General features: G+C 40.9%; 1 protein-coding gene across 1 annotated transcript in view; it reads left to right on the top strand.

Annotated features, from left to right (window-relative positions):
* Positions 1-27,570, top strand: part of LOC121524352 (SPHK1 interactor, AKAP domain containing) — an 84,997-nt gene that overhangs the window by 15,724 nt on the left and 41,703 nt on the right. Inside the window, exon 3 of the mRNA XM_041809702.1 lies at positions 4,724-4,834. Coding sequence (XP_041665636.1) covers positions 4,724-4,834 — 111 coding nt within the window. The remainder of the gene's footprint in view (positions 1-4,723; positions 4,835-27,570) is intronic.

Below are 27,570 nucleotides of genomic sequence, written 5' to 3'. Positions count from 1 at the left end.
ACTCATACACAGAACCTTAAAGCCATTATACGCCATAATATTTAAACCATCATCACATCCATTAATCTTCTGAATAATAATGAGGACTTCACAGCAGCAGAGAAGAGAATTAGTACAGTTAAGCTTCTAATTGAAGACTTTAATGGACGTGTCCCTCTTAGTGAATTCTTTGGTAACCATGACCGGGCTGGATGAGTTGAGCAGGTCGTTATTGGTGTTTTTGGAGGATTATAAGACCTGAATATGCATTTACATTTGTTCTCTCTTTTGATTTTGTAAAACAATAATATAATATGAATTTCAGGTCATATTACCTAGCCCTAACTGTGCCTTCTTATAGTGAACATACCACCAGTGTTTGCCTCTAATTGTCTGACTGTTGGCGATCTTCACTGACTCTCCTTCCTTCCACCCTCCTGTGTGGTGACGTCTTGGTTATTTACGGGCTCTGTGCCTCTGACCCGTGCCTGCTATGATCAGCCGAGTCCACGTCACCTTTACCTGGCTGAGGGCCCCGCACAGATGGCCTTTTCCTGCTGGATGCTGGCATAAATGTGGGCTGGGGTATGTCACTAAAAATACACTGCAAGAACACGTGCAGTATCTGTCATGTTGAATAGCAGCAGATTATAAATATAAATATGGATGTAATTCTATCATATGCTGATTTAATCAGTACTTTACTGGAAACTCACACAGGAATTAGCACTGGATTCAAGCAAATCTTTATTTCTGACTCTTTTAAATTAGCCTGATAATTTGGTGGTTTTATTGACAGAGAAGTCGATAAAAGAGTCTCTGTCCATGACAAATAAAGACAGCTGGATCATGAAGGTGTCCCCTGAGGGAGCTGAGGTCAGGGGGGATAAGTGCTGCACGTATACTGAGATCAGCTGACGGAGTATTGATCCAGCATGGCAGACACTCATGAACGTCCTGCAGAAAGGTCACCTGATCCCAGAAACCGGGGAGGTAGAGTCTAAAGGTCTTTAGACGCTAATCCATGACCCAATAAAAATGTCACTCATAGTAACTCTGCATCCAGTGGGTTTATTTTTCTTTTCACAGTGACACTGGGCAGTACTCTTTTATTATTGTGGCTTTATTTGAACGTAGACTTTAAAGTCTGAAGAGCATAACAGACTGACTTTGTGATCAGATTAAAATAAAACTCTTAAAACCTGTGTGAGTGCTCAGAAGGCTTTCTTGTGCTTTGCTTTTGTAAAAAAAGCACAGGAAATGTGAACAAGCAACTAACAATACGAAAAAGTAGACATTTTAAAATATGCTCTGTGATAAAGCCACAATAAGAAGTCTATACATCAGGATTAGAAGGTATCCATTTTACCAATTAACCTTATTTTTCAGCGAGAACCTTTGAAGAATGAGGTTTATTACGACATAAACCTCTGTATCTGTGTATTTCATCATACTGTTCATCAGTTAGGGCCCAAATCTTGACATTTGATTACGAAGTATTCAAATTCTATATTTTGTGTTACAGGTTTGCACAGTGACTGCCCCCTATAGGTTGAAATTGTCTACTGCAACTAAATTACTTGGTGCTCTCTGACTATTAGGTCATTTCCACCAAGCGGTCCGGCTCAGTTTGGTGCGCTTTTTTTGGCGTTTCTATAGAGAAAGAGTCCCAAAAAAGCGACCCGTACCGTCCCACTTTTCGGCACCCTTCAGTAGGGGTGCCAATCTTACCTAACTGTACCAAAAAGGTGGAGCTACACACACAACAATAGGGACTGCACTGATGTCATGTCAGTGCGCGACTCAGCTGCTCACCTCCAGGCTTCAAACATAGAAGTCTGCGCTGTGATAAGCGGGCGAAAACGGGAGAAAAATGGACCAATATCTGCCTAAATGGGAAATATCTGGACTCGACGGAGGTCCAAACTGTTTCCTAGTCTATGGATATTGGTATCTGGCCACAAATCAAGTTTCCATGTTTATCTGGACCTGATTTTAAGAACACCAAGCAGAGCCCAAAGGCTCACATCAGCCTGATCCATCCGCGATGGATGGGAAACTAAATTAATACAGAAGTTTAGTGAATACGAAGCCTTAGAACACTTCATTCTCATCTGTAACTAGTTATTTATCTACGTCTTATGTCAGGTAACCTGTGAAAACCTGTGGTTGTTGAACGTGTTTGTAAAACTTTAGGCTGCAGACTATTTTAAAAACGAGATCAGCGCACCCCGGATTTCTGACTTAATCTAGCTTGATTTTAACACCAGCTGAACTTTTACTTTATTTTTAATGCGGCGAATTCTCACAGTACAGCTCTGAACTTTCATATTTTGTTGTATAAACTGTTCTAGACTAGATATATTCACATATTAACGTATCGTTAAGACTCAAACCATCTCTGTACACGTATTCCATCAGCTGAGGATCTGAACTGACAGCGGTTAACATCATTAAAATGTAGTTATTTTTTAAAAAAGCACTTTCAGCTGAAATAAAGCTGTTTACTGCTTATTCCAGACTGATTTCTGTCACTCATCCTTTCTATAACTCTGCGGCTAGACCAGCAGACTCGCGCTGTCTGTGACTTCACATGCATGCTTTTACAGCCCCGCCCACCCAAGTGAGAGCACGGGTGTCGGTGGAAACGCAAACTATTTTGGGGTTTAGCGTACCAAACCATACCAAACTGAACTGAATCAAACCGGACCCCCTGATGGAAACATGGCTTATGTGGCGCCATCTGTCGTCACTACAGAGCTCAACAGTAACCGCCCACTCTTTCACTGACTGTTAACTTCACTGGTAGCAGCCCACAGCTGAAATTTTCAGCTCCACCAATCAGAGATTTTGCTGTGACAGTAGAGGATTTTGGGTAATGTAGTGTGCTTTTGTTGTTAGCAACCATTTAATTCACTTCTATCAGCAGGCCTGGCTTGAAAGTGAAAGTTTCGAGTCTTAGGTTGGGATCAGCCAATCAGACATGTTGTTGTGACCTTAAAGGATTGTGGGTAATGTAGTACTGTTGGCCAAGATTTAAAATAAACATGTTTTTTATTTCAATTCCATGAGAACTAGTCTTTCTTTGAATTGAGTGAACACAGAAGTTTCTCGTGTAAAGTTGGGTTCAGCCAATCAGGGGCATCGCCTTAAATTGCGTCTTCTTCATGACCATGTCATGGTCTCTCACTCAGGCAGCTCATGATTAGTCGACCTTCAGTGGTTGTGACAGTAAGGATGCATTCACACTAGGCCTGGTTACTACCCCTCCACTCTCCTGCTGGCTTGCTTTCCACTCGGGTCATGACCTAAGGGAAGATTGTTTATGTGTTAAGCCTCTAAAAATGTCCATCCTACCACCATGGATTTTTTAACATCATTGTTAAGATGGCAGCAATGTCTGTCTACACGTCTATGTGCAGCTCAGAGGATTAAATAGGCAAACGCTGCACTGATATAGTAGAGATGTTCAGTGCCTTTGCATCTCATCTCGCTGACTCCAACTTCTGTTCATCTGTAAGGTGAGCCATAACAGACCGTCTGTTGACTTGTTTAATGAAGCTCAGTGTTCATGCAAGACACAGTCGTCATACGCCTAGCTGTGATCAGCCGACAGCCCGCTGATCCCAACTATCGCCTCCCAGCTCCCTCAGCCAATCACAGCTCTTTCTCTAAACACAGCAGTGCAATTAAACATGATGTACCTCTCACTAATCCCTGCTTCCATCAAAGCTGATGCACCACTCTGCTGCTGCTGGAAAAGCTTAATCCCCTCCATCCCAGCCTCCTCCTTTATAGCATAAAGCTTGTTGCACCATCATATTCAGATTCATACTACTATGGATTTATTGCTGTTGAACTAATGTTGTTGTTCAGTACACGTTGTCATAAATGCATCCATCTATATGGGGGTTTCTCATTATGCTGGTTTATCATAAAGCTGACATGACTCTCTGCCCTGTTGCATTCATGTCTCATTTGAATGGTAACAGAGTCCACTTGAATCGCACCTGAGACCACCTTTCCAAGTGGGCTTGCCTGGTGCCTGAGCGTGAATTTTGGCTCAAGTGTACTTGGATCTGGGACCGAACCCTTAGCGTGAAAGCCACTGAAAAAGCAGCATGGACTAAATGACCTTTCATGTGACCACAGAACAGTTTCCCATTTTGCCTCATTGCATTTTAAATGAGCTGGCCCAGAGAAGACAGAAGCACTATTGGATCCTGTTCACATATGACAGGGACGTCCAAACTTTTTTCCACTGAGGGCCACATACAAAAATATATAAGGATGGTGGGGCCACTTACACCTTGCCATGAGGATATTAATGTTAGAAAAAAAACAATCAAATACAAGCTGAGTTATGCTTTGTGATTGGGTATGCTTAAATGGCTAATTAGTGGTTGACAAGGCAAATAGACAATGATTTTAAGGATTTTAGGGGGTCCAATCAGATTTCAAGGGGTCCTGGTCAGCCCTGGCCACTACTGGCACTACCTCAAGAACTTACGTACTTACTCACTTACTTTTCCAGCCTTTGTTGCTCCGTCCCTACTTTGAGATGTGTTGTTTTTTGATGTTTTGCTCCATCTGAGGTCCATACTGCTGCTCTATTCATTGAATATGTTAAGGTACAGTAGTGGTGGTTCCTGAGGCTTCAGATCACATGAACATGATAAACTGGATAGTCAGAATGCAAATGTGACTGTGATTTCCAAGCTGCGTTTATGTCTTTGTGCTCCAGGTGCTGTGCAGTAACAGCGTGCTGGACTCGTCCGAGTACTGGCTGAGGAACGAGAAAGCTCTGTGCCGGCTGGGCCTGCTGGACGACGACGCCGACGGCGGCTGCAGCACGGTGAGTATCCCACTGTGGATGATGAAACAGGACGAAGAGGATGGCGTCATCTCTAATGTGAAGGTTTGGAGCTGCATGGAAACACGATTAAAGTTCTTGTTACACTATCCACAGATTTGGTGGGAATTTTTCAGTCTTTGCTCTGATATTTTTGCCTTGACTGTATTTTTCTTTTGTCTATTCATAGTTATTATATATCATAACCTTACAAACTTATGTCTTTCCTCTCATTTATATTCATTGATTGCGTATTTTCAAAGTGTTTAGAGCATTTAATTGATAAAATGAATGTAATTCAGATGTTGCAAAACCAGTGAGTAATCATGTTTAATAGATGGGATCTCAGAACCCATCAAAATTATTCAGTCAGTACTATTTTGTCAAGAAACACGCAGGATTTGTCATAAATATTCTTCTTCATTAGCAGTTATTAATTTGCACTTATTGCACTGACTTATATTTGGTGGTGTGGCTGTTCTGGGATCCCCTGCCTTTCCACAAGCCTGTGTGAAAAAACATCAAGCAGGAAAATCACATGCTGCTGCCTTTACCGGCTTTCAAGAAAAGGCTTAGGCAGGGAGAGAAGCAGCAAAACCCCCAGAGCAGAGCAGACATCAGTGACAACAGAATGACACTGATAAAGTCAGTAGCAGAATAAAGGAGGAGCTGGGGTGGAGGAGGGTTGGAAAAGTAGCTTGCAGAGCGAGCAGCAAAGAGTAGGAAGGCTAGAGCAGTTTAGTTACAGCAGCTTGAGTGCAGTTAGCCAATAGAGTGCTCAGAGTGAATCAGCTGGCCGTCAACTGATGAGAGCAGTGCTTGACCAGGGCCTGCCTGAACTAATGCTAATGCTCGATTGGTGATTATAATTTTGCTAAGTTTTATCTTACTAATACTAAAACTGATACACAGTTTAATATCACAATACTTGAATCTGAAACGGTAGTAGTTGAATAATTGATACCTGATGGATCAGAAACAGGAAATCACAAGGGATGGTCATATCTTAGAAATGACAATTTATTTATGACCTAAAGTGTAAAATAAAAACCCTCAGATGGCATCAAAGAAATTGTTATACTCAGAGAGTTCATGACCAAAAAAGGCAGCATAACAACAGCAATAAAAATTATACATTTTAATATTTTTACAACTTCTTTTACTTTTTTAAATTGATATCAGACCTGATTATAAATATCAAATAGTGATGAATTGTTAAGAGTTAAACCATTTCAGTGCCAGTTTAGGTGCAAAAAATTCAGATTTCTATAATATATTTAAAAAAAATAGTTTATTCTAGTTTTTAGTTGTATTTACACTATGGAAATTGTTAATATTTTAACTTTCTTGCAGTCTCAAAACTCATAGTGCTGTTTTAACAAATTAAAGTTCTTTTTAATGAGAAAGTATTTTTAGTATAAATTTTAACTATTGACAAGGTGCAATGCACTTTCAATATTCAATAATCATAACCCCCTCTGACTGAGCGCCTGTGGCAAATTTTTACGGCAAGAATGGAGCAAAGAGACAAATGCAGAGCTAGAATATGACACTTGTTGCAAATCAACACAGCACCCTTTACTGAAGACCACAGACTCGGTGGATAACTTCACTCATGGTGCAGAAATATCTAGCATCAAAAACACTGAGCAAAAGAATTCCAACAGTGATCACTTCACAAAATGAAACATCGAAACACTCTTCCCAGGGCATGATGGGAAAGCTCCGCCCTTTAGATTTGAAATGGAAGTGGGTGGAGCTTAGTTCAATCAACTCCCAGCAGAACTGGGCTAAGATTGGTGGATCAGCCCTGTCAGCTAACTCCAACACCACGATATTTTTCACTCAGAAGGAATTAAAATCAGCTCAGAAATATTTAACCATGAAATTTCAGCATGGTGTATTATTTGCTGTGTATTATCATAAAATGCATGTTTTCTACTGTGATGGTTGGGGGATTAAAAATGTGGTTTTAATGGGGTTATTTGGTCCCCAACACCCTTTATGTATAGTAAAAGTGTTTTGTATGCCCTTAGCTTCATTTTACAAGTCTGTTCCTCCATGTTGTTCTTTCTCATGTTTCTATGGAATAATGAACATTTATAGTTGAGATGAATAAAAAACACCATCCTGTAATTTGATTTTAAAAATGAGACATTCTTTTGGGAAGAGAATAGAAGAGTTTCTCCAATCCCGTGTCCTTGCTGCTTAAACCGCCGTCAGTGTCTCCATAATCCAAACACAGAGAGAGCAATAAAAAAAGCTTTTAGCTGCAGAGGACGCTCAGCTTAATCCCCTCCGTCACCCGATTCTGACATGTCACCTCTGATCGCTCTTTCAGCTGAAATTGCAAGTTGAGCATGAATTGCATTGAGGATTTACATCCGTCAGCGGCTCAGAGGCAGGCTTTTGTTGGGAGAGCAAACAGGCATTTAATTCTTAAAATGTAATAATTCAATTTTACTGCAGGCGTTGGCTTCTATAAATAGATTCAGCATGAATGTCTGCAGCCACTAAATACATCTGGATGTTTTTTCCTTTCTATGCTTTTGGACAGTGAGCAGCACGACCTTTGAACCATAACCTGGACAGGACCAAGACCTCTAAACTGTGAGGTGTCGGTTTGATTTTAAGAGTATGAAGGTCAGTCCTTCAGGTCTGGATTAATCTCATCCTAAAATAGATGGTACTCCCTCACTCTGCATCTATGTGCTCCATATCCTAGTTACAAACAACCAGCATTACCTTACATAGGGGAAACTGAAGAGCAGCTAAAAACATTAAGCATCTTAAAGAGTGAGAAGTGGAGCTCAAAGCCCCAAGTGAAGCTGTGACCTTTTTGACCGTGCTTCATACCTATCTGATGTTTGATGCCATTAAACCACCCTGCCAACTTCTCATGCCTCCCTGCTAGTAGTCCTACTATTAACAGAAGTATTCACTCTGACTCAGTACTTGGTTGAAGCACCTTTGGCAGCTGTCTTTTTAAATATGATAAAACAAGCTTTGTATTGTCATTCTTCTTTGCAAATCCTTTGAAGCTCAGCCAGGTTGGATGGGGGCCGTTAATGTCATATCTCTCAGAGATTTCTGAGAGCGTTAAAGTCAGGGTGCTGGCTGGGCCACTCTGGGACGTTGACAGAATTGTCCCTGAGACGCTCCTTTGCTGTCTTGGCTGTTTGCTTAGGGTATTTCCTTGTGTTGGAAATTAAACTTTTGGTCTAGTCTGAGGCTCCGTCCACACGTAGAAAAATTCAGGAGTATATGCAAAAGATTTTTGTCGTATCGGCTTTTCAACCACATGGAAATGATGTTTTGGGTGACTGTAAACTTTACTTTTTCACACAGGGTCCCAGAGTGCACAAATCCGTAAACGACTACCGTTTTGTCTTCTTGTGGATGGCCAACTGCATCTTTCTGGAAACGATTACGTCACACATAGCGTAGCTCTCTTAAGACGCGGGTCTGTCCAAAACAACAATGGCAGATTACAGGGTTGTGTTCATGCTGCAGAAATCCAATGCGAAGAACAACCAGAAGGACTCTAGAAGAAAGTTTGTGTCAGTTTTCTGTGATCTTCTTCTCTGTTTTGGTGCATTTCCGTGGCAGCAATACAGCGCCACATACAGGCTTGGCATATGCACTACAGCATTTTCAGTAGTTCTGTGCTTACGTGGATATTTCCTGAAATGATCCCGTCTTTATGGAAACCTTTTTCAAAATGAAACAGCAATATATCGTTTTCATCTCCATGTGGACGGGGCCTGAGATCCTGAGTGGTGTGGAAGAGATTTTCATTAAAGATGTCTTTACTTTCCTCTGTTCAGCTTTACCTCAACCCTGTCCCCCTCGTTGCTGCTGAAAAGGACCCCCCACAGCATGATGCTGCCACCGCCATGCTTCACTGTTGGGAAGTCATTGGTCCTGGTTCCCACTAGAAATAATGTTTAGAATTAAGGCCAACAGTTAAGTCTTGGGGCTGTAGTTCGTAGACCAGGCGCATGCGCGGTGCACCTGCCCTGCACCGCGCCTGCACCGCGCCTGCACCGCGCCTGCACCGCGCCAACGGGGTGTGTCCAGGGCATTTTGCAATTTTCGTGCACAGCGCAGTCCGGTGCAGCGTGGCGCGCTCACGCCTCCGTCCCTCCCACAGGCGCAAGTGGCAAAGAGAAGGGAGAGAAGGCATGAGTGGGTTTAACACAGCCGAGTGTAAACTTCACCAATCAAATGAACGCCTCTCCTTGCCTTTAAATGCACTGCGGGCAAGGCGCAGTGCCAATTTCACCTCGCCACCACCATGGATGAAGAGAGCAGCAGCAGCTCCAGGTGGCCAAACTTCTCCCAGGAGGAAACTGATGTGCTGATGCAAAAATTGCCTGGGAGGAAGTTACTAATATTGTCAATCAAGTTTGCCCAGATATTCTGAGAACCGCTGCCCAATGTAAAAAAACGGACGGAGAGCAAAGAAGACACACAGTGGCCACCGGGCTGTGCATCAGAGACCACGATGCGCGTCACTGTGTGGATCCCCTTGCGAGACAGATTTAATCTGTTCCTGTGTCATGAATAGGAGTACAAAATTAAGTGACAATTACATTAAACACAGAAGCAGGCTAATCCAGGCATCATGCTTGTGATCCACCTGCATTCCTGCTCTGTCATCGCCAAACAGGAGAACCTTTGGTGATATATTCTCTCCCGGTATCTCCTCCTCATCCTCCTTGCAATAATGTACTCCATCTTTTTAGATCACATTAAGAATAAAGATTAAAACAGAGAAATATGGGCAATCACAGGTAAATCCTTAAGACACCGACTGACTTACATTTATTCAGTGAGCGTCTCTCTCTTTTTTCTTTTCTTTTGAATTTCATGAGATGAGGGAAGCCGAATATATACTCCGTATCGGATGCCGTGGCTGTTTGTGGTTGGCTGAGAGATGTGAACTCGCTAGTTTTTATCACTCTTAGCTGCCAACAGGTTGAGTTTCAATTACGCGTGACAAACATCTTTGATCTGACATCAGATGTGACGGGACAATTTATATAGATACAAATGTATATGCTGGTTTAGACGGTTATATTAAATAGTGGTTGCTGTGATGGTTTATTGCATTGAAATGTGCCTGACACTCTGGAAATCTGCCTGTGAGGTTTTGGTGATGTGTGCGCACTGCGCGCCTGTCAGCCAAATTACCACTACACCGGGCGCGCTTCGCCTGCGCCGAGAATAGACCAGGTTGGAGCTGGCGGGCTTTCAGCGCACCTTCTGGCAGTGTTTTGGCACGAAATTGTCACTGCGCCAAGCTGAATCTGTCGACACCTCCCCCTGGTGCACCGCCACACCCATCTCGGCGCAGCCCGGTCTACCAAATTGCCAAATTGGCTGCGCACCGTGGTGCACCGGACGAAATTACCACTGCGTGGGGTGCGCCACGCTCCGCCACCCTGCGCCACTCTGTGCTACACCATGAAAATAGAGTCCTTGGTGTCATCAGACCAGAGAATCTTGTTTGTTACGGTCTGAGAGTCCTTCAGGTGCTTTGCTTTTGCAAACTCCAAGCAAGCTTTCCGGTGTTTTTATCACAAGGAGATGCTACCGTCTAGCCACTCTCTAGCCAGATCAGTGGAGGGCTGCAGTGATGGTTGTCCTTCTGGATCTTTGTCCCATCTCCACACAGGATCTCTGGAGTTCAGTCAGAGTGACCATCAGGTTCTTTGTCACCTCTCTTACTAAAGCCCTTCACCCCTGATTGCTCAGTTTGGTCAGGCGACCAGTTCTCAGAAAAGTCCTGGTTGTGCCAAACTGCTCTGAAATGAGAATTATGGAGGCCACCGTGCTCTCGGGAACCTTCAGTGCAACAGAATTTTTTTGTTTTGTGTAGATCTGTGCTTTGCAACAATCCTTTGACCTCAGGGCTTGGTTTTTGCTCAGTTATGCATTGTTAGCTGTGTGCCTTTCTAAATCCCGTCCAATCAATTTGATTTAAAAAAAAAAACATCAGTGTCACAAACAAGCAGAAGCAACTGCAACAAAGCAGTGTTAATTTCTTGGACTTAAACTATGACTAAAAATGTTCGTCAACAGCCTTTTATTCCCATGAGAAAAACTAGACTAAGGGTAAATCCAGTTTCTACCCCTTAGCCCTTCCCCTTTGTCTACCCCTTCCCCTCGCCCCATGAAACAGAGTGGTAAGGGAAGGGGTGAAAACCTTCCCTTAAGAAATGAGACGCCACTTATTTGCAGTTGATCATCACACATTGCCGATATACAATACAATACAATAAACTTCTATCCTCAGTGGCTAAAGATTGAACATACGAGAAAATACAACTTTTGTGTTTTCTATAGTCATTATGCCAAAAATATTTATTCATTTTTGCGCCTCCTTCTCACTCTGTTGAGCCATTTCACTACTGAACACAGTGCATGGAGGGGAAATTCATCATACCCCTTGGTTTCAAGTGTGGTCCTGGAAAATCTTTGTTTCAAGGACTATGTAGCCCTTGGCCCTTAGCCTTACACCTTGATTCAGAAGAGAATTGGGACATCACTTCACCTGACGTGAACGCGCAAAACCAAGGGGTAGGGCTAAGATAAGGGCTAAGGGGTAGAAATGGGATTCACCCTAAGACTGACAAAAATAGATCTGTGATGACTCAAACCGAAAAAAACAAAGTTTAGTTTTCATCAAGATGACTAAACTAGACTAAAATGTCATGTAGTTTTTGTCAGACATTCAAAATCCATGATGTTTCTCCACTCTGGGTAAATCTGTCAAAAAGCACTGCAGCTGTATCTCTTCTGCCTCTCAGCTGTAGAAAGCAGGGACCGCAGGTTTAGCAGGGTGCAGAGCACACACTACCATGACTTGGTACCAGATTTAGGAAAGAGAAAAAATGCTTGGACTAAAAGTAAAGACTAAAATGTGAGGACTTTTTATGGACTAAAACTAGACCAAAATCTTAAAAGGGTAGAATTGACAAAAATGAGAAACTAAAAACTAAAAGACCACTAAAACTAAACTGAAAGACATTTCACATAGCACTTTGCTAAAAAAGCAAAACTTCATAGACATTTTTGTTTAAAATCGACACTACCAGCTCAGAGAAAGCAAGCTTTTTGAAACACTAAATCTTTGCCTTAGTTCCATTTCTGCTTTTAATCACAATGATAGCCTTCTTCAACAGTTGTAGGGCTTCAGGCAGTGTTAGTTTCCTCGAATAAAACTATAACTAAATGTGTTAAGCGACAGCATTTCTTCCATTACAAAAACTATACCAACACTAACAAAAATAGATCTGGGATGACTAAAACTGACAAAAACTAAGTTTAGTTTTGATGAGTAAAAATAGACTAAAATGTAATTTAGTTTTGATCGACATTCAAAATCCATTATATTTCTTATATTTTAGATCACTGTGAGAGCAGGATGATGCTACGCTGAGTATCTTCCAGCTGCTGCTTCTTTATGTTTGCTGAACTACTGTATGCCTAAAAGGACAAAATAGGGTATTACTATTGTAATCAAAAACGTAGTGTGTTCATTTTAGACCTGATGATTTCCCTTAAAGTACCAGATACATTGCCATGCCTTTGGTCCTTTGCTATTTGTTCTGTGAAGAGAGGCTTTACTAGGTTCTTTATAATGTAACTGACCATAAAGGTTTTAAAGGAACATTAGGATGAGCTCTCACTGCCTCATAAAGCTGTTACTGCAGAGGGTCAGAATTGTTTCTTAGTACAGATGTTGTTACTTTTTAAAACAGGCCAAAATCATGCTTGTAAAATATAACAGAGCAATTAAACTCCAATGAAAAACAATTTCAAACCTTACCCAAAGAAAGCAATAAAACCTCTCTGCGGTCTGTCCTCAGCAGAAGCTCATTACACCAGCCAGAGATGCTCTTTATCTGAAATTCCTCCATCATGCTCGGGAGCTGGCCCGTCTAATGCAAAATAAAAGCAACACCAGTGAGTGTTTTGACTTTTTCTTCCTCAAACATGCCTCGAGTGTTTGGTAATCATTGCCAAGGTAACAGGAAGAGCAGTAATTTAGCAAAGAGCGGCGTTCTCACACGCTCCCGTCACACTTTGTAAGTGCGAGCAGACGTGTGCAGAATTCAATGTTCCTAAATCCCCCGACAGCAGCTGTGCTATGTAGGACGAGACGCTGGAATCAGACAAAACTGTGAGCATTATATCAGAGATTTTAGGGTTTATTTTTTTATTTTATGCTGCTGTCACATATTACCAAATTTTGGAGGTTAAACAGCCCAGCACACCCAGCTGATTAAGTTCCTGTATGAAGAATAAAACTGGCGGTACATCAGATGATTTTAAGCCTGAAAGGTTGTGTGATCCCAGTGGCTCAAAGGTCAGATGGGGGGCAGGAAGAGAAGAACAGCTACTGTATGAGGAATGACTGTGAATGGAGGTAAGTCAGTCTTAGTAATCTACTGTATATAGGCCTGCACACTGCAGTCATCATCAGAAAATGTCTACATCCACTGGCTATGATCCCTACACTTGACAAAAAAGAGATTTTTACTACAGGTTCACCGATATACCTGGTGTGGTGGTGATAGATATCACAAATGATTTAGTCCTGCTGGCCTCTTACTACATGTCTAGATGGATGAATAGAGACAAGAGTCTAGTTCTGAGCTGAGAGGGAAGCTGAGCCCCTTTGAATGCTTTTCTCCCTCGTTTTGTCGTGAACATGCTTTTAATGGAAACACTGGTATACTATTAAGAACATAAACCTTGTGGGGTACTGGTTGGAGTGGCATGACATCTGGAGGCTAAGATTGGCATGCAACAGGAAAGAAAGGAATGTTAATGAAATAAGAGGACTTCATTTTCAAAGGTAGAGGGTGGAATATTTTATAAACTTAGATGACATCATCTTCAAAAGTAGAGGATGGAATATTTTATAAACTTAGATGACATCATCTTCAATGGTAGAGGATGGAATATTTTATAAACTTAGATGACATCATCTTCAATGGTAGAGGATGAAATATTTTATTAACTTCGATGACATCATCTTCAATGGTAGAGGATGGAATATTTTATTAACTTCGATGACATCATCTTCAACGGTAGAGGATGGAATATTTTATTAACTTCGATGACATCATCTTCAATGGTAGAGGATGGAATATTTTATGAACTTAGATGACATCATTGTCAAAAGCAGAGGACAGAATCTTTTACAGCCATAAAAGATGATGTCACCTTTCTAAAGATTATTAAAGACTTCAAAGGATGACATCAACCAACAGAATGTTGGTGAAGCTTGGAATGTTGGGGGGGGGGGTTCCTCCATTTCTGCCAAAAAGTAGGGCATATTTGGCAACTTTTTCGGGTTGAAATGGTGAGTAGTAAGGTTTTAACCCAGTTTTCCACAACAGTCAACAAATGACAGTCAACATAAAGCCAGGCATACACTATGCAATTTTCATCCAGTTCAGACACAAAATTTTTCCCTGTACAACTTGTTTCATTTGTTGTGTTGTGTCCAGAGGGTAGCCATGGCCAACCACGACTGAACTATGTCCCGACCTGCTGTTCACGACAGTCAGATGTATCTCTGACATGTTTGATATTTTAGTCATGCAGCTGCACTCACTCTAAAGGTGAGAGCAGAGCCCCTGAGCAGAATCCTCAACTTCGAGGCATTTTTTAATTTGTAAACCATCGGACAATGTCTTAAATCACCATGAAAAATGCAAAAATAACTTTCTAACGCCCCGTTATAATGGACATAGATGAGCAGGAAGTTTTCCTATTGGTATTCCTGCTCTGTTTTTGTATTCATTCCTGAACTGCTTTTATGGATTATTGTTTTGTGTGTCCACAAAATGACAAACAGTTATCAATGGTATTGATAAAGACATGGATCAGTAAGGAGTATTGATTAGGGTACCAATATCAATAAAAGTTAATGATCTCTATCACCCTTTCTGCCAGCTGCCAGAAAGAAAAACAAAGACATGAGTGACTCCTGTATATTGGCCCGTTACCCTCTAAACTCCTAAATATGTGTATATTTTCCTCCTCATTGTTCTCCTGGAATATAAATATTTAACAGCCTTGTCTTCCCTGTTAAGTTTAACAGGGACAAAAGCTGTTTATTTACTTCTTGTGTCTGTTTTCTATGAATCACAAAGAACTGGAATAGAAAAGCTGACGGCTCCCGGCATCGCTCTCAGACGTGACGGATCATTCATCTGACTCTCGTCTCTCCATTTGGCTCCTCCACACTTTCCACGACAAATCAATCAAAGCGGTAGCTTCTGATTAATGGCGCTCTGTAAGTAATACATTTTCCTGTCCTAGTCTGAACTGTACTTGGAGGCAGAAGAAGCTAGAGAGATGAAAATGGACGGAAAAGTGAAAGAAAAAAGAGGCTTTTACATGAACGCTGATCCTAACAAGAAGAACTACTTCACTCAAACATCAGAAACTTTGATAGAGGAAAAATAGATGGGAGGAAACCAGACTTCAGGGAAGTGGAGAAAGAACTTTGGTTCCTCTTTATCCTGTTGACTTTGTTTTTTTTTAGCATTCATAGATCAAAGAAATCAAAACATCAAAGATCAAAGAAATAAAAATATTTAATAAGGGGCATGGCTGTTAGTCACAGGTTCAACAGCATAGAAACAGTCAGCACTCACAGTGAAATCCTTCAGTCCCAGTGGATAAGCCTTATCACACGCTGTAAGAAACATCAGCCTCAGATTTTTATCAAACATGGTCGTGTGGGTGTCCACCTACATTCAGCCTCTGCAGACAGGAAGTTAAATGAAGATGGGATTTTTGCCTCTGACTAGCTACAGAAAAAAAACCATCAAAATATTAAGTACTTACTTTGCTGTGAAAACATGGAGGGACAAAGTCTCCAACATCCACAGCTTTCCAACATTCCATCCTCTGCCTTTGAAGATATCATCTTTTAAAGTTTCTAAAATAATTCCATCCTCTGCCTTTGAAGATATCATCTTTTAAAGTTTCTAAAATAATTCCATCCTCTGCCTTTGATGACGTCATGCTTTAAAGCTTTTAATCATTCTTACCCTTGCCTTTGAAGATGATGTCGTCCTTCAGAGAGTTGTGTTAAAACAATAAAGGGTATGCACTGACATTACTTTCTGTGCGTGACATGACTGCTCAAACGGCAGAACACAAAAATGCTGCTGTCTTCTCTATGTGAAACAGATGGGGGGCAGACTAACATCTTTTTAAATATGTGATAATTTCAGCTGTTTCTCTGTATTTCAGTGCTACATTTACTTCTTTTTACTTTGGCTAATCTGTTAAAGATTGCGCTGTGGTTGTCAAATCTCTTCACAAAAATTCAAAGTGTAGCCTAAAGGCTATATGATAACAAGATCAACAAGATTCCAGCATTTCTGTAGTTAATCCCCATTAACCACAGCCTTTCCATCCCATTGTAATATTCCACTATTTTGCATTTAAATCTGTTTTTGTGTTGTTTTAGATTTGTCTACTGTGTTAAACTAAAGGTCACTGACTTCCTGTTTTGATACAGACCTAATTTTATAGACAAATTGAACTTAATATGAGCTTAATCACAGAAAATGAAACTTTTATGTACTGAAAAGGAAATATATGAACACCAAAAAGTATATGTTTGATAACACATGGTTCCGGTGACTTCTGACCTGTCTACTGAGCTGTCTATGAGTTTTGAAACTGAAATGAGACATTGAGGACCAGTGGTGGACTTACTTTACATTACTGTGGCAGCAGGGAGATGCTGCACTGGCTCAACCAAAATGTGCTGAAGACAAAAATAAAGCATGCAATTAAACGGGATTAACAGATATTAATGCACTAATTGTGGATAATAGTCAACCGCGGTTAATCTTGACAACTCTATTTTATACCCAGTCAGTTTTTTTAAAAGAAATTTCTAATTTGAAAAATTCACATGGCACAGCTCTGAAGCTCTTTATTATGTTGAAAAACGGTTAAAGATACAAACACGTTCATGTTAAATCCACGGCGTTAGATCCGGTAATAAGCATCTTTATGTCCCTTTTCCATTTTCTAATCCATTTTTCAATATTTTACTTTGGCTTTCTTTGGTGGAAAGGGCCATATTTGTTGAGGGCAATGTTTAGATGCAATGCATTGTGGGAGTTGTAGTCAACTAGTTGCTTCTCTACTCCTTAAAGGAACGGCACAAATGAGTCTAACTGCAAAAAAGCGCATGGACTTTTTTGTATATATGTACATATTTTGAAAACCGTTTGTCGCAGAATGTTTTTTTTTACTGTTTTGTCCCCAAGAGATGGGAGAACAAGTCTGTGCAAAGAAAAAGCTTTGTCACTATTGTTTACTGTGTTATCAATGAAAAGCTTTGAGTTTCAAATTACAATTTGTTTTTTAATTTTGTCTTTAGAGTCCTATAACTTTTTCAAAATTCAAGTGACATCACTGTAGTAGATTTATCTTAAAGCCCAGGTTGTCCTGAAAAAAAAAAAAAAAGATATAGAGCTTGACTGTGCACCACAGGGTTGATGTTTTACAAGGTTTTAAAGACATAAATGCATCAATAGCCACATTCACATTTTCAGAAAGCTTCTGAAATCGCCCTGAAATGTTTTTGTTCTGAGCGTCACATCTGAACACAAACAGGTTTGCCCTTTGACCCTCCGCATCTACATGTGAAGTCATGGTGGGCTGATGTGAGAACGCAGCAGGAAATAGTCAGGAATATTCACCAGGAGTGAGTGGGAGGGGCCGATGATGTTTATAATCTCTGGCAGTCATCAGCGGTGCAGCAAATGACCGGTTAGATCTCTGTGCACATCATAAACCCATTTCAGCATCAGGGTCTGAGTCCCTCATGGGAAACCACTCTTGGTCATAGATTTTTTTGTAGGTTGGAGGGTTTTTAATACACCATATTTTTAAGTATCCCAGTTTCTGTACATGTAGTTTTCAGAAACCAGGGCGCTAGTATAGATCATGTCTACAGGGATTTGAATAACCATGTTTCTCTGTGTGCTGGTAAACACAGTATCTACGATCAAAACCAGAATAAGGCTCCTAACCAGAGCACATAATCAGGTCTATCAGTAATGAAGTGTGCATGTAATGTACTGCCTCTTTAAAGTTGATAAAGAGTGAAGTTTCCTTTTTATCCTCCTTCATATGCGCAGTCTTCTGAATATAAAACAAGAAAATCTTCAGATGAAAACACTTGGCATTAAAACCGCTGTGATGAAAACACTTCTTAGCACTCCTCTGAGTGTGAAAACAACACTTCAAAATTTATCCGATTCCAAGATGCACAAACTGCTGTTTGCAATTTTCATCACACTCCTTTTAGAGTTTTTGGTTTGCAGTCATGAGCCTTCAGATTTCTCTTCATATTAATGATGAAATGATGAGCCTTTAGGCCTGGAAATGACATTCAGAGATGTTATACATCCCCCATGTCTGAACCTTTACCATCACATCTCCATACGATCATGCTCTGAGAGAAACCAGGACAACATGTTCTCTGTTGCCTAGGGCGCCACACTGTGCAGCTCTCAGCCAAGAATATATCTGTGTGCACTTTGATATATATACACCACTCATGTTATTGCACCACTCACATTATTGCAGAGTGTTTCCTCAGCAGTAAAAAAGGAACAACTGTTGATCAAAAACACTGTTTTCAGTTCTGATCTTTTCTACAGTCTTAGCTCCATGTCTGCAGATTTCTGCCTCAGTTTTCCTCCAGCTGACGGCGCATGTCTCACCAACTGGGTCTGTTTCCAGAGCCGAGGGTAGCCTGGAGCCCAGAATAAAGACAACAACACAAGCAAGGACCATGCCACCAATAGGATGCAAGTGAACAGTTCAGAGCAACAACCTCAGAGCGAGGATCCTATTGAAACTATCAGAAATAAATCACAAATTTGAAGGCCTTAACATGCCCCCAAACTCACCAAAACCCCCAAGAAAGTTGTCCCTCAGTGGACATGGTTGTCTGATAGTGCATCCATTCAGGGTTAGCCTCCACAGCAGTTAGATTTTTCATGCAAGGACATCTCACTGGTGATTGATCATTCACTATCCCTTGTCATTTCACAGGAAGTTGGTCTAACTCTCTTATGAAACACATTTGCTTCCTTGTCCAACTATTTATTCACCATTTGAAAATCAAAGATGCTAATGTTGTAAAATCTGTTAGCAATCAAAAATCATGATCTTAAAGGGAACATATGCAAAAATCATTTTTTAGGGTTTTCTAACACAGATGTCTGCCCTTGGCCTGTCCACAATCCCCACAAATACCATAAAAATCCATTCCCCCTCCCCCTCTCTTCCTCCACCTTTCAGAAAAATGTGTGCTGAAACAAGCCGTTCTCAGATTTTACACCTGGTGACCTCACTAGGGGCATAAGCACTCACCCCCAGGTTTGGTTGGCCCTTCCTCACTTGGAGGAAAGTTCTGCCCTCCTCTAATGATCTTCCTCTCAGCTACCAGCTGAGATGCTGGATAGCTCAGTGGGTTACCCTGCTGACTACGGTCTGGCAGGTTGGTGGTTCAAATCCCAGCCAGGTCTTAAACTTGGGATAAAAGTGTCGTAACATCAGGAGTGCTGCATCCATGTCCTGAGAGGTGGTCGGGGGCGGTGTCAGAAACGACTCGTTCTGAGAAGGGCTCAAATAGAAGGGGTTTTAAACATGCACAAATCCAATACTGGAGTGTTGTTTCAGCAATAACAGGCACATTCACAGGCATGTTTTGGGGACCTCTGAGAACAGTATAAACTTGTCTTTAAAGGGTAAAATATGTCTCCTTTAATATCTGCCAAAATAACTGTGATAAATCTTCTTCTCCAGACTTTGCTAAAAACAGTTAAACCTCCCAACCTTACTTTCTGCTAGACTTTTTTGTCTCCAGGTAAAATGACCAGCAATCCTCAAGGATTCTGGCCATTTTGACCAACTAGAGGTCTGTAGCGCCACATTATGTAATAACGACGCATTATGTAATGACCCTAACATAGGACTTAGAGTGGGCTCCAAGGTATGCCCTACCCAACTACTTTGCCCTAACTCCAACCACTTAGTGACTTATGCCTAAACCTAACCCCCCTTCAGGGCTCTAGTCTAGACACCTAACCTTAACCCTAGGACTCAAGGTGGGTTCCAGGGTATACCCTACTACCTTGCCTTAACCCTAACTGCTTAGTGGCTTACAAAATGCGGCATTATTACATAATGAATTGAAAATGTATTACATTATTACATAATGCGGCGTTATTACATAATGTGGTGCTACAAGGTCATTTGCTTTAGATTGCTGTGTGTGACCAATAACCTGCATTTAAGACTAATAAAACACCTTAAAAACAGAAACACTGTGATACAGTTTCAACCTGAGCCAAGACTGAGACAGTAGGAAGTGAGCCAAGTCAACCAGAGTAATTGCTACCCTGTTATTACAGTCTGTGTGAGACATATTACTCATGAGCAGGCCTGGGGAATAACTGCAGAAAGACATTCTTTTATTTGTGTTTTTGTAAGTTGATAAACAAACAATGAAAATTGTGAGCTGTTCCTCACACACAGTATAAGACAGGAACAACAGCAGCACTTAGCTTCACATTAGGTACTATAACTTAGCAGCTAACAATAGCCAGACTGCACTGATTACACCAGCAAACAGTCCAAATACATAAACAGTGCTCCATTCGCTAGACACCACCTTAAAGCTTCACATTACAAATGAAAATTGAGTCTTGCTGTAAATTGTCCCATATTAGTCCTCATAGACTGATGATCTCAACTGTAACCTTCGCTTAAACAGTAAAATCCAACCATTGTGGTTTCTTTGTAGTATTCCCAAAGACAAAAGGGTCCACTGTGGATAGTCTAGTACAGTCGAGGGTTGTTCCCGCACTGCTGCTCCTGATTGGTCAGGGCACCCCAAGCATGAACACCCACCAACAGGGAAGTGAGATGATCAGCCCTAGTGATCCATACCTTTCTGCATGACATGATTCTGTGCTGAATACAGTTCCAGTTTATCCGAGAACTAGTCATAGGTAGATTTACCCACTCACTGAGGTCCAGTACAGCTCTCTGCTCAGCCCAGACCCGCCCTTGTCCTGGCTGCTGTATCGGTTTATGTCGCTCTGCTATCTGCAGTTCCTTTTGTTTCTGCCTCTTTATTACCTAAAGATATCACTAATTCAAAATCCTTCCTTACCGCTGATTTCCCTGCATAGTTGTCAGTAGCTCTAAACTGATAGGCTTTATTTGACGTCACCCACGTTGATCATGTGAAATTAGCCATGTAGCCTAAGTAGATAAACAACCCAAGTGCTGAACAGGAAGTAGGTCATAGTAAAATTACTTTGAGTTGATATGAAAGATTCTCTCAGCATATCTTCTAGGTAACACAATAGAGAATGTCTAATTATCCATGGAAATCCACCCGTGAAACAGAACCTCTGGTCCTAACATTCTATCACATTCACATACATAATCTTAGTTGACCTCCAAGCCCTGTAACTCCATTTCAGTTTCTCCTACAAGCTTCATTTTGGCTCCTGAAGTAGTCAGATTATTCAGCTATCTATGCTGAATTCACTTGTTTGCTGTCTATTTCAGATCTTTTAAATGATTGTACAAATTTTTTGATAGTTTTTGGCTCTCAGACTTTTACAGTGTGTGTGTATGTGACAGAATGTTGGGACTATCTTAGTGAGATCAAAGCAAAAAGCAACAAAGGGCAGAGCCAACATGATTGGTTCATCATCTTTCTGTTTCCAGTTGGTCATTTCACTGAAAATCCAAGAGCAGAACTACATTAAGAGAAAGGAAGTTAGAAAGTTTCATATGTGAGAAAGTTTAGAGCACAAAGGCAGATTTAAAGGAAAGTTTAAGGGAAAAATCAGAGACTGGAATCAATGCCTGGAACTGGAGTTTTGCAACAATACCCAACCAAAGTTATTTTACTCTAAAATTCTACATCCCAACACTCTTGGTTTCCTCTTCCACTACTTTCTATCCACTAGTAAAGCAGATGTTTGGCTAAAAAGCTTGGCATATTCGTTCAATGTTAACAGTCTATTTCATAAAAACATTGTGTTGTGCTGTTTAAAGGTCTCCTTGAATAATTGGGTAAATCCAGACAATGATCAGTTAATTGGAAACAAATTAAGCAGGGCAGCAGGAGTTATGAGGATTTCAATTTCAATTTACCAAAATGTTTGAAGAAGCTTTATTTAATTGTTTCTCTACAGACAGACCACAACAAAAAAGAAACACTGAATCCAATATATGAGGGAATGAATAAACAGAATATGAATAATATTTCATTTTGAAGTCATGAAAAGAGCAAAAAAAAAAAAAAAACATAAAAGAGACAGAGTGAAAGAAAGAAGGCGACAGCAGCAGCTGTGTGTGGGAGGATCATAGTGAGAAGAGATGGACAGCCGCCGAGGAGGAAGGAAGCTTTGCTGGACCGTGCAGACCAAGATGTTTGTAACGCTTGGCTGTTCTGACCACGTCTGTGCTCATATTGTTCTGAATAGAGCTTGGTGTGTACATCAGCTCCGTCAGGAGGTGTCTGTATGTTAGTGTCAGGGAGAGGAAGAATGAAATCTGCTAGCTCAGCAGTTCTGAATGCCTGAGGCTGAATGGTGTTTATGGGTAAATAAGTCTGGACAAAGGATCCATTGTGTATGCAGTGTTATAGTTTGTACGCACAAATATAGAGCCATTATTTCTGAAAACTCTAGAGCACGATTTAACTTTTTGAGAGCATTACATGTTGATTCTGGGCTTTGGACTTCTTGATGAACCAACCAATCGGAAACAGGTAGAGGATGGACCAATCATAACTGCTCTGCTGTTCTCCAGGACAGTGTTTCTCAACTTGGGGATCAGGACTCTCTTGGGGATATATCTTAATATCGTATCTTTATATCTTAAAAACCACCACATAAAAGAAAACACATCTTTTTATTCAACATCCACCTCTCTCTGTCTGATAGGAATACTTCCTGCTGATGAAGGCAGTGATAGCGCTAAACCGACTTAGACAAAAGTTAAAAGAGATCCTTGACTGTGGAACTGTTTGGTTTCCTTCCTCCTTCCTCCCGGGCTGGGAATGACTTTCTCTTCAAGGTTAATCCAAACCAAAGAGAACTTGTTGAGGGCAAAGCTGCTGCATTTAACCTCTTTATTTTACAGTTAAGGGGAAAAAAAACGCTGAGGTAGAAAATATAGAACAGGTCCAGACATCCTTCATGCTCACAGATGCAAAGACAGAATCATTACCATTTTCCTGAAGGTGAAACTCAAACATGCTCTATTTCCTCACTGCTCCCCTCGAGGCTGCGTCCACAGCTCCTTACTGCAAGGGTATTACTGTTCAGTCTATCGGCACAGGTGGTCACAGTCACCCCGAGTTTCCTCTGCTTGGCTGGACCGATGGACCCAGCTGTAGATCTGTGTGGGTAGAGCACCCAGTGACGCTAGAAGATGCAGCCCAGATCTGGGCTTGTTTAGATACTTCCTAGAGATGTCGTTTAAACGGAGAATGGAAAATTATGTTTGTTCATTTAGTCTACAATCATACGCTCATATAAATGTATATGAAGTAGGGAGTCCCGGGATCTACTGCTGCCACAGTAAGAAGGTTTGATATCAGTACTGTTTGAATTTTGATGCTTTGTGTCCCATCCAGCAGATCCTATCATAACTTGTGTTTTACCTCATAGATTCTTTGCAGTCATGTGATTCTGATGATTTTGATCCGGCAGTCCTCCTAACGTTGCTACCCAGATAAAGTAAGTCAAGAGTATAGAGGAATCTAACAGAGCTAAGAGGCTGGCTGAGCCCCTTCAAACCTTGCTGGATACTGGTTAGATTGGAATGACAAATGGGGGCATAGACTAACCTTCATACAAAAAACAAGAATGGAATGTTTTATGAGCGTCGACGGCAACATCGAAAAGGAGGACAGACTGTTTTCTAAACTCAAAAGGATGACATCATCAAAGAAGGACAGAATGTTTTATGAACTTGAAAAAATGATATCATCAAAACAGGAGGACGGAATGTTTCATGAACCTTGGAAGAATGATATCATATTTCAAAGCCTATTAAAGGCTTTAAAACATGACCTCATCAAAGAAAGAGGACTGAATGTTTTATAAACTCTTAGAGCATAACATCATGAAAGAAGGAGGCATAATGTTTTATGACCTTTAAAGGATGACATCATCAAAGAAGGAGGATGGAATATTTCTAAACTATAAAGGCTGACATCATCAAAGCAGGTGGATGGAATGTTCTATAAACTTTAAAGCATGCCATCATCAAAGAAGGAGGACGGAATGTTTTATGACCTTGGAAGAATGATATCATATTTCAAAGCCTATTAAAGGCTATAAAGCATGACCTCATCAAAGAGGGTGGAATGTTTTATGAACTTTGAAGCATGACATCATGAAAGAAGGAGGACGGAATGTTTCATAAACTTTAAGGGATGACATCATCAAAGATGGAGGACAGAATGTTTTATAGACTTTAAAGGATGACGTCATCAAAGAAGGAGGACAGAATGTTTTATAAACTTGAAAGCAGTGACATCATCAAAGAAGGAGGATGGAATGTTGGTGTAACTAGAGATTTTGGGGGCATTTTCCCTCCATTTTTGCCAAAATGTAGGTCATAGTTGGCAACTTTTGGAAAAGCGGTTGAAACTGGTGAGGAGTGAGGGACACCTGCTTCTTTGCAGTGTATACATGATGCATTCATTGATGTAGCTGCAGTGTATAAAGGAATAACCATCATCACCTTTCACCTGCACCCTTAACTGATACTGTCTATAGGTGTATTCTCAAAAAAACATCTTCTAAAAACAAAACACATTGAAGCCAGAGTAACGATGAGTCTTGAACGCGAACGACAGGACAACAACTTGTAGTTTACAACTTTAATAACAGAAAGTTGTACATAACAGTCAGGTCGCACGGTCAAAAACTGTCTCGCTTCTATGCTGAGCTGGCTTCATCTCTCCGCCCACACCAGCTTACGCTGCGTATCAAACTAAGTAGGTCACGTGACCAGTCTGGAGCAGTTCTAAATAAAACGTTTTTATCACACATTGTCTGTCTGTGTCTCATTAACCTTTTGAACTAATGAATTCTAAATATATGTAAATAAGAAATAACCATGAAAGTCCCTTTTTAACTAAATTATTATCCATGAAATATATCCAATATGAAATATATTGAATGTACATAAACTGTAAATATGTCAACATTTAAATAACCTTACATATGAACTATTGATAAGGCAGGTCCTAAATGAATAAGCCAATTCTCATTTGGTCCCTACACTGTCTTTGACCAGTATTTAAACAAACTTGAGATTGCATGGCATCATGCTGGATTAGCTTGCAGCTCTGTGGCTGTGGAGCATCATCTTCACCCAGCCAGGAAAATCCAAACTTTCAATCGTCATGTTTAGCGTCGCCTTTTTCTGCTTGCCCTAGAATCTGTGTTCACTCTTCCTGTTTTGAAAAAGTTAGCCAAGCAGATCCCTTTTTTCGGATTCTGATGCTCTGCCTGCCCTGCAGTCTTCTGGAGCCAACAACTGAACTGGAACCTTGGACTTTGAAATCTGCTGGTCTACACAACCAATCCACTCTGGATGATGACAATACATCACCTCTGTGTGCAGTCTGAGTGATCAGATATAAAACTGTGTTCAAACGTTTTAGTCACACTTAAGTAATATTTAGACTTTTTCCTCACAAATACATTGTGGATAGCCTGACAGTCATGTGACAATCATCATGTTTCTCCATGAACAAACCTCCACTCTTAAACATGCCGTTGCCCCTGTGTGCTTTCCCCCTTCTCTGTATTCCTCTTGTTTACGTGGTCAGCCCTTCAAAGACGGTGGATGACGTGAGCGTGCGTCGTCTGGTGTGAGAATCTGATGGAATGGGAGCGTGTCCCTGGGCTCGGACCACAGTGACACACAGAAAAGCTTCTCTGCATCCTAAATTTAGAACAAACGCCTCTTGGCTTTGGCCCGTCAGATGGGGTTAAACTGCTTGAACCCATTTCAAAGTCCCCATTATGGATCACTTGGCTTGCTTCTTAAAATGTGTTTCATCTGTAGGCGATGTGTTATCAGGACGGCCGCGGTGGTGTTGCTGCTTTTCTGGGAAGATTTCCAAAATCTGAGCAAGAGAAAAAAGCTGATGTGTTCCTGAGCTAGAGGCTTCTTAACAGGATGTGATACAGAGAGAAAGTGACGGTTAAAGGAATCTTACACAATGAGTCTGTTGATGTAAAACATCAGCTCGCTTTCAGTTCTGACTTCTACACTACAAATAACGGCTTTTGATGTTTCGTATCTGCAGGCCAATTTAAAACAGTCCCTTAATTTTGTTTTTCGTTTGTTTTTTGTTTTTCTCATTTGACATATTTCTGCTGAATTCTTGTGTAGTTGATAAAAACGTCAGATCTGTTTGCTTTTCATGATATTTAAATTCAATTCATGACACAAGTGAATAAAGTTTAATCTTTAAAACAAAAAAACTGAGCTCAGCCTTGACTTGCCTTTGTGGATGGCACGGCCACATGTGTTGACAGACAAGGATTTCATGAAGTGTTTCCGAGCCTATGCAGGGATTTCCAGTACAGGACCATGTCTGTTTTTAATGGAGTGGCCCCTTAGGGCCCATAGATCACCAGCATCTGAGTTTCCATTAGCCGGCATTTGCCAGTCATTGGCCAGCAAAAAGGGCGGAAGTTCAGCAGATAAAAATATAACTGGTCAAAATGTCCAGCAGAAAACATGCAAATGACCAGATAAGTAAATACTGAGTACTTGCATATTATATTTTGTGTAACCTAGAAGATGAGTCGTAAGAGTGCATTAATATAAACTAAAAGTTGCCTAATCTTACTACATCTACTGTCCCGCAATGCTGGGGTTAACTCCTCAGACAGCAAGCACATGGCTAATTATGTATGCACGATGACTTCAAGCAAATCTATCTCTCTGCACGTGCCCAGTATTGCTGGAGACAATGCAGGGAAGTTTGACCAGAGCTTTCTCATAAAGCAGAATTTTAATCTAAGTGAGGTTTTCATGTTAACCAAAGGCTTGATATCATCAGCAGTATGGAGGGATTTTGAGTATTTCATCGCTGCGAGTAATGAAGAGGCTGAAACAAAGGGAATCGTATAGCTGAGCATCCTAAACACTGATGCAGCAGCAGCAGAGAGAGGCCTACGCTGGCTAATTAGCAGAAGTAGTCTTGGATAAGCCTTAATGAGAGGAGGACTGGACCGGACTATCTGCTGTGGAGCTTTTGTCTTTTCAGGACTAGTCTAAATAAACCAGGATGGTTGGATTTCCAGCTTTAGCAGAGGTTACTGATATTAGCAATTGACGGTAAGACTCATTTTTCATTTGAAATGTAGAGTTTTAACGTGGTGTCCTGTTAACAGAGCACCGGGGAATTATGTTTGGATGCTTCATTGTTGGTGGAGGATGGTATTTGGCTGTTGTAAGCTGCTAAGTAATGGTAGCGTCCAATGTGCTAACAGGCTAACGGTGCTAATATGAAGCTAACTGTTATTGTTTATGAGTTTAACGTGGGCGTATATTGTGTAACTGACTGCGTGTGTAAGGTAAAGTGCGCAGCCTTTATTTTGATACTTTAA

Source organism: Cheilinus undulatus, linkage group 2, assembly GCF_018320785.1.
Source record: "Cheilinus undulatus linkage group 2, ASM1832078v1, whole genome shotgun sequence".
NCBI classification, from domain to species: Eukaryota; Metazoa; Chordata; class Actinopteri; order Labriformes; family Labridae; genus Cheilinus; species Cheilinus undulatus.
Note: the sequence above shows the minus strand (reverse complement) of the source record. Positions and strands in the feature narration are given on the sequence as shown.